The sequence below is a fragment of the Bidens hawaiensis genome, unplaced genomic scaffold (genome assembly GCF_021521415.1).
Source record: "Bidens hawaiensis isolate Kalapana, Puna unplaced genomic scaffold, B.hawaiensis_p1.1 tig00001016_1, whole genome shotgun sequence".
In the NCBI taxonomy this organism is placed as follows: domain Eukaryota; kingdom Viridiplantae; phylum Streptophyta; class Magnoliopsida; order Asterales; family Asteraceae; genus Bidens; species Bidens hawaiensis.
The window spans coordinates 51306-66076 of NW_027491059.1; the positions used below are offsets into that span (position 1 = coordinate 51306).

At 37.1% G+C, this 14771-nt stretch overlaps 1 protein-coding gene, 2 non-coding genes and 1 pseudogene across 5 annotated transcripts; 3 read left to right on the forward strand and 1 right to left on the reverse strand.

Annotated features, from left to right (window-relative positions):
* The first annotated feature begins 107 nt into the window (after positions 1–107).
* On the forward strand, positions 108–5194 carry LOC143551269 (4-coumarate--CoA ligase-like 9; annotated as a pseudogene). Its single transcript, XR_013138472.1, has 7 exons — positions 108–1124; positions 2303–2373; positions 3347–3477; positions 4221–4366; positions 4459–4526; positions 4796–4898; positions 5058–5194. The product of XR_013138472.1 is annotated as a 4-coumarate--CoA ligase-like 9 (transcript).
* Positions 5195–5784: 590 nt separating this feature from the next.
* LOC143552358 (U5 spliceosomal RNA) lies at positions 5785–5904 on the forward strand. Its single transcript, XR_013138642.1, has one exon. It is a non-coding gene; the product is annotated as a U5 spliceosomal RNA (small nuclear RNA).
* Positions 5905–6450: 546 nt separating this feature from the next.
* On the forward strand, positions 6451–6566 carry LOC143552403 (U5 spliceosomal RNA). The gene has a single exon (XR_013138648.1). It is a non-coding gene; the product is annotated as a U5 spliceosomal RNA (small nuclear RNA).
* A 2617-nt stretch (positions 6567–9183) lies between these two features.
* Positions 9184–9819, reverse strand: LOC143551279 (mitochondrial pyruvate carrier 1-like). Of its 2 annotated transcripts, XM_077041746.1 has the most exons (4): positions 9710–9819; positions 9565–9619; positions 9299–9434; positions 9184–9223 (listed from the first exon to the last, which is right to left on the reverse strand). In XM_077041746.1, the coding sequence occupies exons 1-4, from the start codon at positions 9800–9802 to the stop codon at positions 9184–9186; spliced, it is 324 nt and encodes a 107-aa protein (XP_076897861.1). In that variant the 5' UTR covers positions 9803–9819. The 2 variants fall into 2 exon arrangements, with proteins under 2 accessions (XP_076897861.1, XP_076897867.1); XM_077041752.1 differs by lacking the exon at positions 9184–9223 and having other exon boundaries at positions 9295–9434.
* Positions 9820–14771: the final 4952 nt, after the last annotated feature.

Sequence of the window (14771 nt, forward strand, 5' to 3'; positions counted from 1 at the left end):
ATTGAATAAAGATTTTTTTTTTCTTTTAGATAAGCATCCACATACAAACACTGGCTACCGCTTGTTCTGTTCTACTGGTTATTACATATCATAAAACTACAACATCCATGGCGGATGCGAGCTCTATAGATCCCCGTAATGGATTTTGTTCAAAGAGCAAAATCTTCCGCAGCCTCCGGTCACCAGCGCCTCTGCCCCCGCCATCACAACTACTCTCCATTACCGAGTACACGCTCTCACTCCTCCAATCCAACGGTGTATTCTCATATTCTACTGATTTCCTCATCGACTCCGCCACCGTCTCTCGTACGAAGAATTCATCCGTCAAGTCCACTCTCTATCCGCATCACTCGTTACTAAATTTACTCTATATACCAAAAACCAAGTAGCACTAATAATATCTCCAACGTCAACCCACATTCCAGTAATATATTTCTCGCTTTTATACCTCGGTGTCACCATCTCACCTGTTAATCCGGTTTCCACTAAATCCGGGCTAACGGACTTAGTCCGTCTTTGCAATCCCGTCATCGCGTTTGCCACTTCATCAGTAGCGGATAAACTGCCAACGTCACCACCTCTAACAACAATAATAATCGACTCTCCAGAGTTTCACTACATGTTACAAAATTCAAAACTTAATTTCACTCATGTAAAAGTCAATCAGTCCAGCACTGCGGCAATTCTATACTCCTCCGGCACAACCGGCCGGATCAAAGGAGTAGAATTAAGTCACCGCAACTTCATCGCGATAACATCCGCTACGTATCATAACAGAGTCGTGAAAGACGAGAACAACGCATCTCAGCCCGAAGTTCACGCTGTTTCCGCTGCCTTTATTTCACGTTTTCGGATTCTCTTTGCTGATTAGGGTGATATCGTTTGGGAGTACGCTTGTGCTCATGGAGAGATTTGATTTTAATAACATGTTGAAAGCGGTTGAGAGATATAAGGTTACGTACATGGCGGTCTCACCTCCGCTCGTGGTGACGATGGCGAAATCGGACCTTGTTCCTAAATATGATCTCAGTTCACTTATGGTGATCGGATGCGGTGGCGCTCCGCTCGGAAAAGAAGTGGCCAAGAGCTTCACGACGAGGTTTCCACACGTAGATATTGTGCAGGTATTATTATTACCCCTCCTTTTGTTTTATGCAAAATTCTTAAAATAGTCTAGTTTGAACAAGAATTTCCAGAAATGGCCTAAAAATCTAATCGGATTGGACGGAATATGTGTCAACAAGGCAATATTAATCTGTCAAATCAGTTCTTGTTCCTGTCGAATCCTACAGAATTATTAGGCTATTTTGGGGATTTTTATCGAGAGCATAGGCTACTTCTGAATTGTTGGTCAAATTAGGCTATTTTGAAAATTTCCCTTTCTTTTTACCATCCACATAGTTCAATCAAGTTCAATCGAATGAGCGATTTAAATAATAAGTTCGTAGCATCCGATATTCTAAACCAATTCAACCCGCAAACAAGTAATTCCGTCACATCTAAAAAACTTTGATAAGCTTTAATAAACACAAACTAGTTTTTGTACCCGCGGTGTTGCAACTGTACATTAACATGCTTTCGATTGTTATGCGTTAAATTCATTACAATACCAACACTAAACAAAAATACGTTATATTCTGTCAAAACAGAAAACAGTATCCACACTAGATATTTTTTATATACGGAACACAAATTAAATTAGTAGATATTCAGAATAGTATTGGCACTCGTATATGATGAAAAGCAGTCGCAAAACTAGTATAGCTTATAATAAAACAAATTTTAACATATTTAAAGAAAAAATATATATGTTGCTGACGCAAGAAAAAAAAATTAAATTAAAACTAACATATTTAATAAAAACCATACAATGCCGGGAGTAAAAAAAGAATAAGTTTAGTAAACGTTCAAAACAATATTAACATACGCAAAGCTTATGATACCAACATTAAAAATAATCAAAATAAATAAATAAATAACCGATGATGTGATCCAAGATGGCCCTACGTGTAATGGGATATTGGGGCTGCTATAACAACACATTTTAATATATAGCTAGGTAACAAATTCTATCGTGTTGCAGTGACGACCCTACACCGTGAATTCCATTAGTATCATTAAGTTCGTAAAGGCAGCGACACCAAATCCAAAAAATTCAAGTGTAACTGTGTGAGATTAAAACTCAAGATTTTTAGGTTATTATGTCTTAGCAATTTCATAGCTGTGTTGTTTAAATTGTGGTGAATAACCACCTTTTTCTTTCTTTCTTTCTTTCTTTTTTTAAATTTTAAATAATTTAAAGGGGTTCGGTCTGACCGAGACCACTGGAGGGGTTACAGGAATGATCAATCCTGATGAGTGTGAACACTACGGGTCTGAAGAGGTAGGTCCCAGCAGAGCCCAGTTGGACCCGCAAGACTCACCTTGAACAGGGACGTCTGCGCAGAAACCAACTGGATCCGCAGGACCAACCATGCTCAGAGACGTGACGTCCTTACGCGCAGTACGCAAGCTGTTCCCGCAGGAAATGCCTCCCAATGGTGAAGGACTCCGCCTGTCCCCGCAGCCTCGGATACAAGCCATCAGGGAAGGCCACCCGCGCAGCAAGGCTACACGCACAAGGTACTTAGCTCTCAATCATTCAGTGTCACCTGAAGGAATGAGCGAAGCCGGGAACAATCCCGCACAAGGGCGGGAGGGGGAATACTCCCGCCCAAATAAGCCAGTCCGTACGATACGGGAAGATCTTCTGTACTGTACCTGACGAGGTATGGGAAAAAGATCTGACTAAAGATACGACAGCTTATTGACAACAGTATGGCGAGCAGCATGCTCCTACACTGTATGTCACTATTAGCCGCTGCCTACTCACCAACTCTTGTCATACCACGTGCGTAGCCGGCAGTTGGTGGAAAAGGAATAGTATACAGCAGGCCTGGTCACTATCAGCCGCTGCCTACCCACCAACTACCAGCAGGGCACGTGCGTAGGCTACTGTTGGTGGAACAGGAATACTGTTGCAGCCGGCCACACCTCCTTGGAAACCTACCTTCGGCTATAAATACCACAAATGGTATGACCATCTGATCTTATCTTGTATCATCATATTATACCTGATATCTGCTCTAGCAATCTCTTAATATACTTTTATATTTAAAGAGCAATCTAGTCTGATTCTCACGCCGGAGGGTGGTCACAAGGAGGAACCCCCCCCCCCCCTTCTCAGTGACAAGCTCACGGTGTCTGTTTTGCAGGTTATCAGAACCATCTTCTCTGGGTCTAACCCCTCGTGGGAAACATCTATCTAACCCCCAGGTTACCCGTAATCTGCCCGGGGTCCGGTTAGTGTTTCTTCAGGGTCTGCGGGTCGTTTATGGTGCAATGTGGAGGCTAAAATAATTGATCCTGAAACTGGTGAGGCTTTATCTCTTATGCAACAAGGGGAACTATGGCTAAGAGGGCCAGCGGTCATGAAAGGTGATACATCTTCTGCTTAATTATAGTTTTCAAGGGATTTCTTATTGGAATTGTTTATTGCCTTTTGATAGAAATAGTTTTAGTTAGCAAATAATCAACGTGAATATAGGTAATCCCAAACACCCTCAATGCAGCTTACTGATGTGAAAGTTACCTCGAAACGTTGCTTCAATTCTGGTGTTTAAACTTTCAGTTAACAAAAATCAAGTTGTTTGGAGCACCATTTCAAGCTAAACTTTACATTAATTGACTCGCATCCTCCTTCCGATCAAAAGTCTAAAACATCGGTTTGAAATTTAGAATAAAACTTAACAGAGTTAAATTTTTTTTCAACTGGGTCTAGTGAAATTAAAGAGCTTGAAAGGTGGGACCAGTGAGATCAATATTCTGAGATGGGATTATCATTGATCAACCTCAAGAAAGATGAAATTAATAAAATTCAATTTTCCGTAGTTTAATAACAAAGGTAACTGCAGTGGTCTAAATGTTCATCGTGGCACACCAACAAAGAACCCTATACATGGGAATGTTTCATATGTTATATTATCTGATATATAGATTATTTTCTTTATGAATAAGATGCATGCATTATGTTTAATTTAGCTACCCTTTCGTGACAGGGGTAACTAGTGTAGTAGTTAAATAAGCATTAATATTTGTGTATGATGCCCCTTAAATTCCAACCTTTTGTACTTCTCCTAGATGAATTCATTTATATTTGATCTTTTTAGTTTGACTAACAGGTTATGTTAGAGATAAGGAAGCAACTGCTTCAACAATAGACTCTGAGGGGTGGTTAAAGACCGGCGACCTCTGTTATTTTGATTATGATGGTTTTCTTTTTGTTGTTGACCGATTAAAAGAGTTAATCAAATATAAGGATTATCAGGTAATGATCTTGCACTTAAGCATCTATGAGGTTACAACTGTCATTTCCTCGAGTGGCATTTTCTGTCTGATGATCACAGTGAAAAGTTGCAGGTCCCACCAGCTGAATCAGAGCGCTACCTTCACTCAATATCAGAAGTTGTAGACGCTGCTGTCATACCGTAAGTTAATACGTGCCCCAGGCGGGCCGGGTCAGGATGGGTCACGTTATGGAAAACAAACATGAGTCCCAAGACTTTATTTAGCATTTTAACCACTTGTAGAACTCAATGATAAAGTCCACGAATAATAACATCATTACAATAAAGAGTTTTGATTTGACCCGTTTGAGATGAAACACAACCCAAAATAACTCATTCATAGCTGAATGGATTGAAATTTCATCCGTGTATAATTTAACATTTGTTTGTGACATTGAAATTTAAATCAGATATCCAGACGAAGAAGCTGGGCAGATTCCCATGGCGTATGTGGTGAGAAAACATGGAAGCAAAATTAATGAGGCCCAAATCATGGAGATCATTACAAAACAGGCATGTATACTTGCATATATACATGATCTTATTTAGTTACTTGCAAAAAGAACAGTGATTGTTCCACAATTAAGAACTCAAAGCAATCATAAGTTCTTAGTTATTTACAACTTGTTCATCTAGAGAAGCTTGTAAGTGTGTGTGGATTAATGTGTGCAGGTATCACCATACAAAAAGATTAGAAAGGTTGCATTTATAAACACAATTCCGAAAACCCCGACAGGAAAGGTATTGAGAAGGGAGTTGGTTAAGCATGCTTTATCCGGAGCTTCATCTAAACTATGATCAGTTATAGTTCATCATGTTGTGAAAATAGGCTTAAAAACAAAGTGATATGAGAAGAATTACAGGGAAAGAGATCTTTATTATTTCAAATAATCGATAATTGGTATTTTATAACCAGACTTCTTTTAATATTTAGGTTTTTGTGAAGTACTTCTTCGATGAAATATATATAAGCAAGAGTGAACGTTTTGATAAAGTGACCACTAGACTCGTGATGCAGCTTTGATTCGATAAAGTGACAACTAGACTTGTGTTAAATCAGAGAATATAAGCAAGAGTGAATATTTTACATTGATATCAGTCTCTGTATTTTGAGTTCAATATATGTAGGCATTAAGGGCATATATACATAGGTTTGGAGTTGTTTCATCTTGTCATTATTAATAATTAACAAAGATAAGGATTAAAAGATTATAGTAACAGGATTAAACAAAATAATAAACTTGATTTTAAAACTGAAGTAAAAAAACAGTCTGCATTTAGAAACAGGATACTTGATAGGAAACGAAGAAAGCTGGATTTGTCCCACATCGGCTGCTTACAGGAACTGGAAAGTAAGTGTGCATATAAGCAGCCCAGCTGCCAATGTTGATAGGCATGCAGCTATGCAATGAGCACAAAGTGAACTATTCTTTCGACTTTTACTAAAGAATACCGTGTGTTTGTTACGGTAAAATAGCATATGCCTATTTTTGGAGAGCTCCTTTCTTTTTTAAAGGACTCAAACGAACTAAGTTTCAACTTTTTGACAAACTTCATTGTTTTGTTTTATTAAATTAATAAAACATCACACTATAAAACTATCACGTTAAAATAGCATACGCCTATTTTTGCTTTTTGAAAAAACTAAGTTTTAACTTTTTGACGAACTTCATTGTTTTGGTTTATCAAAATTAATAAAACATCACAATATAAAACTATCACCAATGAATTGATCATAAAGCCATACTTTTAACACATCAAAGCAGTACATATACAAGATCTACATCTGTTGTTAGTTCAGATTTGAGAAAACAAGAGTCATACTATTGAACATTACCTTTTTTTAATGACACTAAATCAATGAAGAACACTTGTTTGATTTGGTTAAGTGACCACTAGACTCACTACAGAAAAATCAAAATTTCCATCCCCATGTATTCAATTATTAGAAAATGAAGACGAGTTAGTTGAAGCAGCGGCTTTTGTCTCACATTGGCTGTCAAAAGAAATGAAAAGGTTATGATATGTGTATATAAGCAGCCCAGCTGCAATTGAGAAAAACCAGCAGTCATGCAATGAGCACATAGCAAACTACTCTTTCGCCTTTTACTAAAGCATATCGTGTACTTGTTAAACGTGGCATGCTCCTATTTTTTGAGAGCTCTTTCTTCTGGAAAGGCTCCTTCCAATATCAGTTAAAAAGATTACTTATAATTACTACTTTTAATCAATGTTGAATGCAGGTTTAATCTATTTGCAGTTATTATTTACTTGTTATGGTTCATTTATTAACAGAACTGTGAAAGCCTTTAGCTAAAAACTTTTATTAGGTTACTTGAAAACAATTTATTATGTGTTTTAAGGGAATACTTGAATATGTTTTTGGCGCAAACATTGGCTTATCAGTAATTAGAATCAGCATCAACTTGTAATATATCATGTTTTTAACCCCTTTGAAGGGCATATGTTTAGTGTAAGTTACAATGTGAAGTCTCATAAATTTTTTGGCATTAGCTTCTCACGGTTAAAACAGCTAAGTGATCTAATAGATACGAACGGCTAGAAAACCAAACTGCGGACTTTTGTACATAAATAAACACTACCTTTCTTTTTCTAACTCTGTTGTCACATAACACATCAAATATTAGACTAGTGGCATAGATATAATTAGTTTATAATAGAGGGTATTAGAATGTAATTTAGTCATCTATATAAACTATTGTAATCAGTAATTATAATGAATAATACAATCCTATGGTTTGATTTGGTATCACAGCCACAAATCAAATCATATCTTCTCAATATATATATATATATATATATATATATATGTATCGACAACTATCCTAACTAGGGCTGTTCAAAACCGGATATCCAAAGTTTCGGATATCCGAACCTTTCGGATAGTGAAAATCACTATCCGAACCCGAATACGAAATTTCGGATATCCGGGGTTCGGATATCTGAACCCCGGATATCCGAATATCCGAAAAAAAAACCCTCTTTAATATTAAAAATTAAAAACATACATCATCTCATAAATTCAAGTTTACAAATCCAACAAACCAAACACAATAAAACCAAATAACACACAATTCATCCCATAATCCAACAAATCAAACATAAACCAACCAAAATCTGAAATAAGTAAAAATATTTGAAACAAATAACAACAGTGTATAATACTTAATGAATTAGTACCAGAAAAGTGTGAAAGAATGTCCAACGAAGAGGTTTGAGGTTGGACGGCTGGAGGACGGTGGAGCGGTTGAAGTGGTTGATGACGGTGGAGGGCCGTTGGAGGTTGGACGGCCGGAGGACGGTGGACGGCCGGAGGAGGGTGAGGCCGTGAGGCTAGGGTTCTGGAGTAAAGAAAGAAAAGAGGCGGATGAATGGATGATAGAATAGATCTAGGGTTTGTATTTTGTAATATAAAATAAAATTAAAAAATATTAAAATTATAATATCGGATATCCGAACTAGCTGAAAGCTGTTACTAATATCATCAATCAGCTTAGTTCATTGTTTGCAATTAAAGATCTTGGCAGACTACATTATTTCTTGGGTATTGAAGTGGTACACCATAATGACAACTTGATCCTTTCGCAACGAAAATATATTTTGGATGTCATACATCGGGCTGGTCTCTCCACGGCTACTTCTCATGTTTTACTCCCTAACGATAGTCCTATTCTCAATGATCCATCACGGTATCGTCAGGTTGTTGGTGCACTTCAATATGCTACCTTATCTCGTCTGGATATTGCTTTTGCGGTAAATAAAGTGTGTCAGTTCATGCATGCACCGACTGAAAATCATTGGGCTGCAGTTAAACGAATCTTTAAACGAATCTTGCGATATCTTCATGGCACAACTCAGCTTGGTTTGCTTTTCCGTCGCGACTCTAGTTCTAGACTACATGCCTTTTCTGACTCCTATTGGCATCCAGATGTACAAGCTTACTCAGATTCTGATTGGGCTGGTTGCCATGTCAATCGTCGATCCACCGGGGGATTTGCTGTATACTTGAGATCTAATCTTATTTCATGGATTGCACGGAAACAACGGACTGTATCTCGATCTTCCACGGAGTCAGAATACAAAGCAATTGCTGATACTGTTGCGGAACTAATCTGGTTAAAATCTCTTCTTCAAGAACTTGGAGTAGTGAATCGGTCGCCTACACTTTGGTGTGACAATCTTGGTGCAACCTATCTATCTGCAAATCCGGTATTCCACGCACGTACTAAACATGTTGAAGTTGATTTTCACTTTGTCCGTGAACAAGTTGCTCAAGGGAAGTTAAATGTCAAGTTTATTGCAACTAATGATCAAATTGCTGATATCTTTACCAAGCCCTTATCTTCTCAGAGATTTCTATCACTGCGGTCCAAGTTGCAGGTCGTTCCCCGCCCTCAACTTGCGGGGGAATATTAGACTAGTGGCCTAGATATAATTAGTATATAATAGAGGGTATTAGAATGTAATTTAGTCATCTATATAAACTATTGTAATCAGTAATTATAGTGAATAACACACTCCTATGGTTTGATTTCAACAGGTAGATTGGATACACAGTTCAATATAATAAAACATCCAGTTGGGCAGTTGGTATACTAAATATCTACTGTTTAATAAAACATTTAGTTATTATCAAATCATCCAGGTCTTAATTAATAAAGAATTTTCTAAACATTTAGTTATTATCAATATACAATAACATTTAGATTTACAGACTACAGTAAACCTTAAACAACTACCATAAAGAACCTCACTAAATGGGGAAAAACAACATCAATCAGGTTGAGGGTGGCTTATCTTCCTTCAGCTGCAAGTATCTTTCATAAGAAAAATAATGGTAAGTGCGGTCTATGCAATGCGAGCATCAAAGAGTTGACTAATGTATAGCTTACCCTTGGCCTTTTGCCCAACGTGACAGTTGATAAAGTTGAACCGTTTCATTTGAAGCATGGCATGCAAGAAGTAGATAGTTACGAGGCCGCACCATCCACGCAAATCTCATGCACAGAGCCGAATATACGCACATCACTGCATCCGAAAGTTATGGTTTATAAATTTAAATAATACTAATAATAATAATAATAATCATCATCATCATCATCATCATCATCTTGCTCGCTATTAATACTTGTATTTAAACACGCATGCCATTACTAACCTCCAGTCATGTTGCCAGATAACATTTCTGGAGGTTTCTCAATGTCAGCCATCGCCTGCTTGTTCCCACAAATGATCATAATTTGGTAATTCAAGCACTCTTATCATAAAGCAAATGATACTGAAAAAATAATAGAAAAGCATACCGCTGCAACGAATCCCCAATTGGCCACAGGACCCCAGAAATGAGTAGTCTTAGGTCCAACAGGACTGTTTATGAATGTCTTGAAGAACGCCATGTATGAATGATTTTGCAGTTAAAGTATGCACGTCTGCAAATTGCAACCACATGAACACAATAAAGAAAGAAGGCATTTGTAACACCATACATGTTGCCCAGATTGTTGAAAAAATCAAATCAAACTTTAGAGTAAAATTAGTGTATCATTTGGCATGATTAAATGTAACACTAGTGGAAGTCCATTTTGTAACAGTAAGGGAAACCTAATTGTTCTGATACAACACAGCAGGAAAAAATCATGCATATAATATAATATAATATAATATAATATAATACGGAGTATTATGGATCTAAGTAGTTAACGCGGAAAAATATCGGATATCGGTTTGAGATATCGATAATTTTAATATCATGCAGAATTTATATATATACATATAGCAGTTTAACACTAACAATTCAATATACTCTCCTACCATTAACAAATTATCCTTTTGCAACTTGCAAAACACTAACAATTGTAGCAAGTAGAAACTTATTAAGACTCAAATCACTAACATTAAACACTGTTATCAGGAATATCAGTGAAATATCGGTCAATATCTACTGATTTTGACTAATATTTCACATGAGGACCAATAACCAATTTTCACCGATACTGACTGCATAGTTATATGGATATGTAGTTTATGTGTTAATCAGCAATAGTCCTGAACTAATCGTTGTTACATGTAGCGTCAAAGTTCTAACTTCTAAGATTCAATATTATGTTCAAATAATATCAATAGGAAACTTCAATTTAGGGGTGTGCATGAAACCGAAAAAACCGATCCGAAACAAAAACCGACGGCACGGTTGTATTTTTTTTTGTAAAAACCGAACTTTCAGTTCGGTTTTGGTTTTGCAAGTAATAAAAACCGAACCGAATTTATAAATTTTCTTTTCTTATTTTAAGTAATTGATAAGAAAGTAATAAAAATGTAAATCAAATATTATAATAACTCTAATTATTAGTTATTTATAAAATGATTTAGGCCCAAATTCAATATTATGGGCCAGCCCGGAATTTTCAAGCAAAAATGACAAAACCGAAAAAACCGAAACCGAGCATTGTGTACACCCCTACTTCAATTTCTGGTGTAATATATCTAAGCAATTAAGGATCAGGTAATCAGTACATCCAGATGCATGCTAAGCTCCAGAGCATGATTAATTATAAAAACTTCGTTCCTAATAATATACAATTAACAATTCAATGTCCGATTTGCAAGTTACGAGTACAAAATCAAATTCAAATTAAGCGTAAACAGACGGTCGGAAATCTAACCGTGCCGGAGATCGAATGGCCGGAAACAGGTGGATTTAAGCAAGTACAGAGTCACACGGATACTATCCCATCGGGTCAATAAATATAATATAATGACTTTGTACTATAAATAATCACGTCACTAGACTTTTGACTTTGAACGTCATCATAATAAAATGGATATTTATCTTTTCGGAAAATTTAATTATAAAACGCCACGGTTTCGGAAAAATGCTCATATTATTTCGTTGGGGGTATGATAGATTAGTATAGCCTATCAGATGTTGACACGTATTGAAATTTTTTGACAGATCCGACCTAGTATGAAAGTTTATGATGGATTCGTGAGGTAGCAGTCATGTCGAACGGTGCAGCTCATGCTTCTGTCGGATCCGACTGTTTAATTATTTTGTCGAAGCCTTAGATTTTCAGTTCAGGGGTTTTTGATTTCGAGTGCTATAGTAAAATTGAATACTATGGTTGTGCTTTTCTAAAAAAAAACTAAGTGATTTACACTATGTATTTGCTTGATTTTGTGGAAAATTTCCGTCGGATTTGACGGTTCCTTAACGAATTATGTCGGATTCGTTAATACGTTGACATGTGTTTCGATTTTACAGGTCAATGAATTCCGTCGGAAAGTGTTGAAATCCGTTGGATCCGACGGGAAAAATTGCTATTTTGGGTATTTTTTTTTCAAAACCATGGCTAAAATTAAAAAATTGGCTTTTTTAAGAATTTTCTCTTATCTTTTCTCTCAATCTTAATTTTTTGAACGACCGACAAATATAAGTCATGCTATCTAGGGTAACTAATTGCAAAATGCAACACTTTATGTCGGTGATCGCAAACAAAGTTGGATAGCCAGGGCCCACCATTTCCTGTTTGGAGGAAAACTCGCTACCCGAAAATCCATCCACTGTGATAAACCCGGTTGGAATTAGATTCAAACTTGAGACGTTGTGGCCTCTGTTTGGACCAAGATCTTTGATCCTTGAATATCAACTATCCTTGGCATTCGCCGACATTTGTCGCAAGGACTAAGAATCCCATGTGGTTCAAGGATCCTAAACGGTTGACTTCAAATACATTAATCTATTTTTTTGCAGGTATTAAGACGTGTTTACCAGCCAGCCTATTTTAAGGAAGACTTATTTTACCAAGTCTTTTCAGCTCGTCATCCCTAGTCCCTCGTAAACGGTTATGAAGAAGTGGTAAACAAACGTGGCCGAGTTTATAGCGAAGTAGTTAGTATATGTTGTAATTTTATATATATATAAACAATTGAATTATAGCTGATCACACACAACACTCTTAGCATACTTAGAATTCTCTACATACTTGTTAACACTTTGTACTCACGATCAGCTTTAATTCCACCATTTGTAATCTTTTTTGAGCATTAATATAACGGGTAGTGATAGTTTTCACTACCCGAGGTTTTTATGCCGGCGAGATACTAGTTACCAAGGGTTTTTCCTCATATAAATCTCATTGTTCATCATATACGTTTGCTACTTTTATCACACCGACTTAATTACTCAAAGACCGATTGAGTATTCCGGCGGAATCAGGATATTCAATGATTGAGAATGAAAGCTTGTGGAGAATTATCAAACACAAAACAATAAATGATAATCGGTAGACTATTTCAACGACAAAGATTCACTATATTAAATGATACGTCAATGATACAGTGAATGGAATGTCTAGGGTTTTGTGTGACGGCGGATTTTGGTATTCGTCTGCAAAGATTGTCAGTATGCGTGCCCAAAATTCCCGTGCCTAGTCGTACCCTAGGATGTCTATATATAGACCTTAACATTCTATGTATACGTCCTAGACATTACATAATGAAAGATAAATCTAATACAAGTGTTTCAGACCTCGAGCAAGGTATATACCTTGCTCGAGCAAGCTTCCTATACAAGGTGTGCTCGGAGAGTGTCCTCGAGCATACTTTACTTAGAATATATTCTCTTTCGGAGAATACATATTCTCTTTGAGTAAGCTTCATTCCTCTTGACTTGTTCAAACTTTGCTCGAATAAGTCCATCGAGCAAGCTCATTCTTCTTGATGTCTTCAGCTTTTCTTATTCAGCAATCTTTATCATGCTTGGATGTAAATCTTGCTCGGTAACTGAACTGTGCTCGAAGTCTTTGCTTTGATTCACGTGACATCCTCTTATTGCATCCATGCTCGTCCCCATGTGCTCGATCATCCTGTGCTCGTAACACTTGGCTGGAACTTGTATGATCAAGCTGTTTGCTTGATTGGCAATCCATGCTCGATAGAAGAATACCCTTGCTCGTTGAAGTGTAGCTTGCTCGAAGCCTTAACACTTAGGAAGAATCAACCATTTAAGATTCAGAACCTTGCTCGAAGTAGTAAAAACCATGCTCGATCGTCTGGGCTTGCTCGTATTCCATAGCCGTTTCTGAGGAGGTTGAGAAGATTCCAATCTTCTTTATTAAGAAATCCGACCCAACAATCTCCCCCTAGATTGGAACAAGCTCAGATGCACCAAAACATACTTGCATAGAGTTACAAATGTATCAGATTTGTAGATAAATCATTTAAGAACATTTCATTTCATAACATAATCTGTATTTTTCCATATGGGCATTATATTAAACATTTTTACACATTAAACATAAAGAATAAAGATAAACAAAAATAAATTGATCTTCAGTTAGCTCCATTTCTTTATCTCCTTCCTCTGCTTCTTGCATCAGCTCTTTCCTTGAGTCTCTTAATATATGCAGCCATTTGTTTCAGCATGTCAAGTTCAGAGGAGTCAGAGGCATCACTTGGGAATCTTGCATCAATCAAATCTTGTAAATCTTGTGGATGCATATAATGCAGATCACCATCCTCCCTTATGACTGCAATAGGTATCTCCGACTCATTTCTCAAAGTGGTCGAATCATCATTTTGATTGTACGTTATGTATGTGATTCTTCCAAATTGTTGCACTCTTGAGTTGGGTTCCTTCATCTCTTCTCTCGTAGCCAAACACTCTTTTAAGATCTTCCTTTTCTGATGAGAGCTGCTTGCTAGAGTTCTCTTTTTCTTTGATTCAGAGAGAGAGAGCTCAGATATGTGAACTTCACTTATTCTCTTCCTCCTCTTCTCTTTTTCTGCGTTGCTCCTGATTTCTCTCTTCTTCTGCTGCAGAGATGGGAATCCCTTTTTTGCTTGATCTTTTAAAAACTTTGAGAGATCATTCCTGAGTTGACCAGATGGCTGACTCCTTACCTGATTGTTATATAAAGTCAGCTCAGCCATCTTGGTCAGTTGTTCTGTTGTAAAGTTTCTCAAATCATCTCTGAAGATGATGAGATGTTGTTCTTCATCTTCTCTGACTACCCTTAAGGTCTTAGATTTTTTTGTCATAGTAGAGATATGTGGGCAGATTCAAACTTCTTGGCTGCACAGGCCTCACACTCTCTGACCTAAGGGTTCCACTTGAGCTTCCCTTCTCAACCTTCTTAACTTTATCAAGACCCTCATCCTCCGATTCTCCATCACCATATGCTTGATTTAGCATGTTCAAAGCATCAGATGGTCCAACCTTCTCTTCAACATCAATATTCTCCCCATGTTTTGGTGCATTTGAGGTCTTCTCAACCTCAGACTGCCCCTCAAGGGTTCGAATCTTCATTAAAGCTTCATTCAAAGCAGCTTCCAAAGGCTTCTGTCCCCATTGATGTCATTGACATG

Bases quoted from the DNA above. Each gene is read 5' to 3' on its own strand.
- LOC143551279 (XM_077041746.1), bottom strand. From the start codon at position 9,802: ATGGCGTTCTTCAAGACATTCATAAACAGTCCTGTTGGACCTAAGACT. The intron at 9,435-9,564 runs GTTAGTAATGGC...TTTCGGATGCAG, and splicing joins ATCTGGCAACATGACTGGAG to TGATGTGCGTATATTCGGCT. The intron at 9,224-9,298 runs GTAAGCTATACA...TTCTTATGAAAG, and splicing joins CGTTGGGCAAAAGGCCAAGG to ATACTTGCAGCTGAAGGAAG.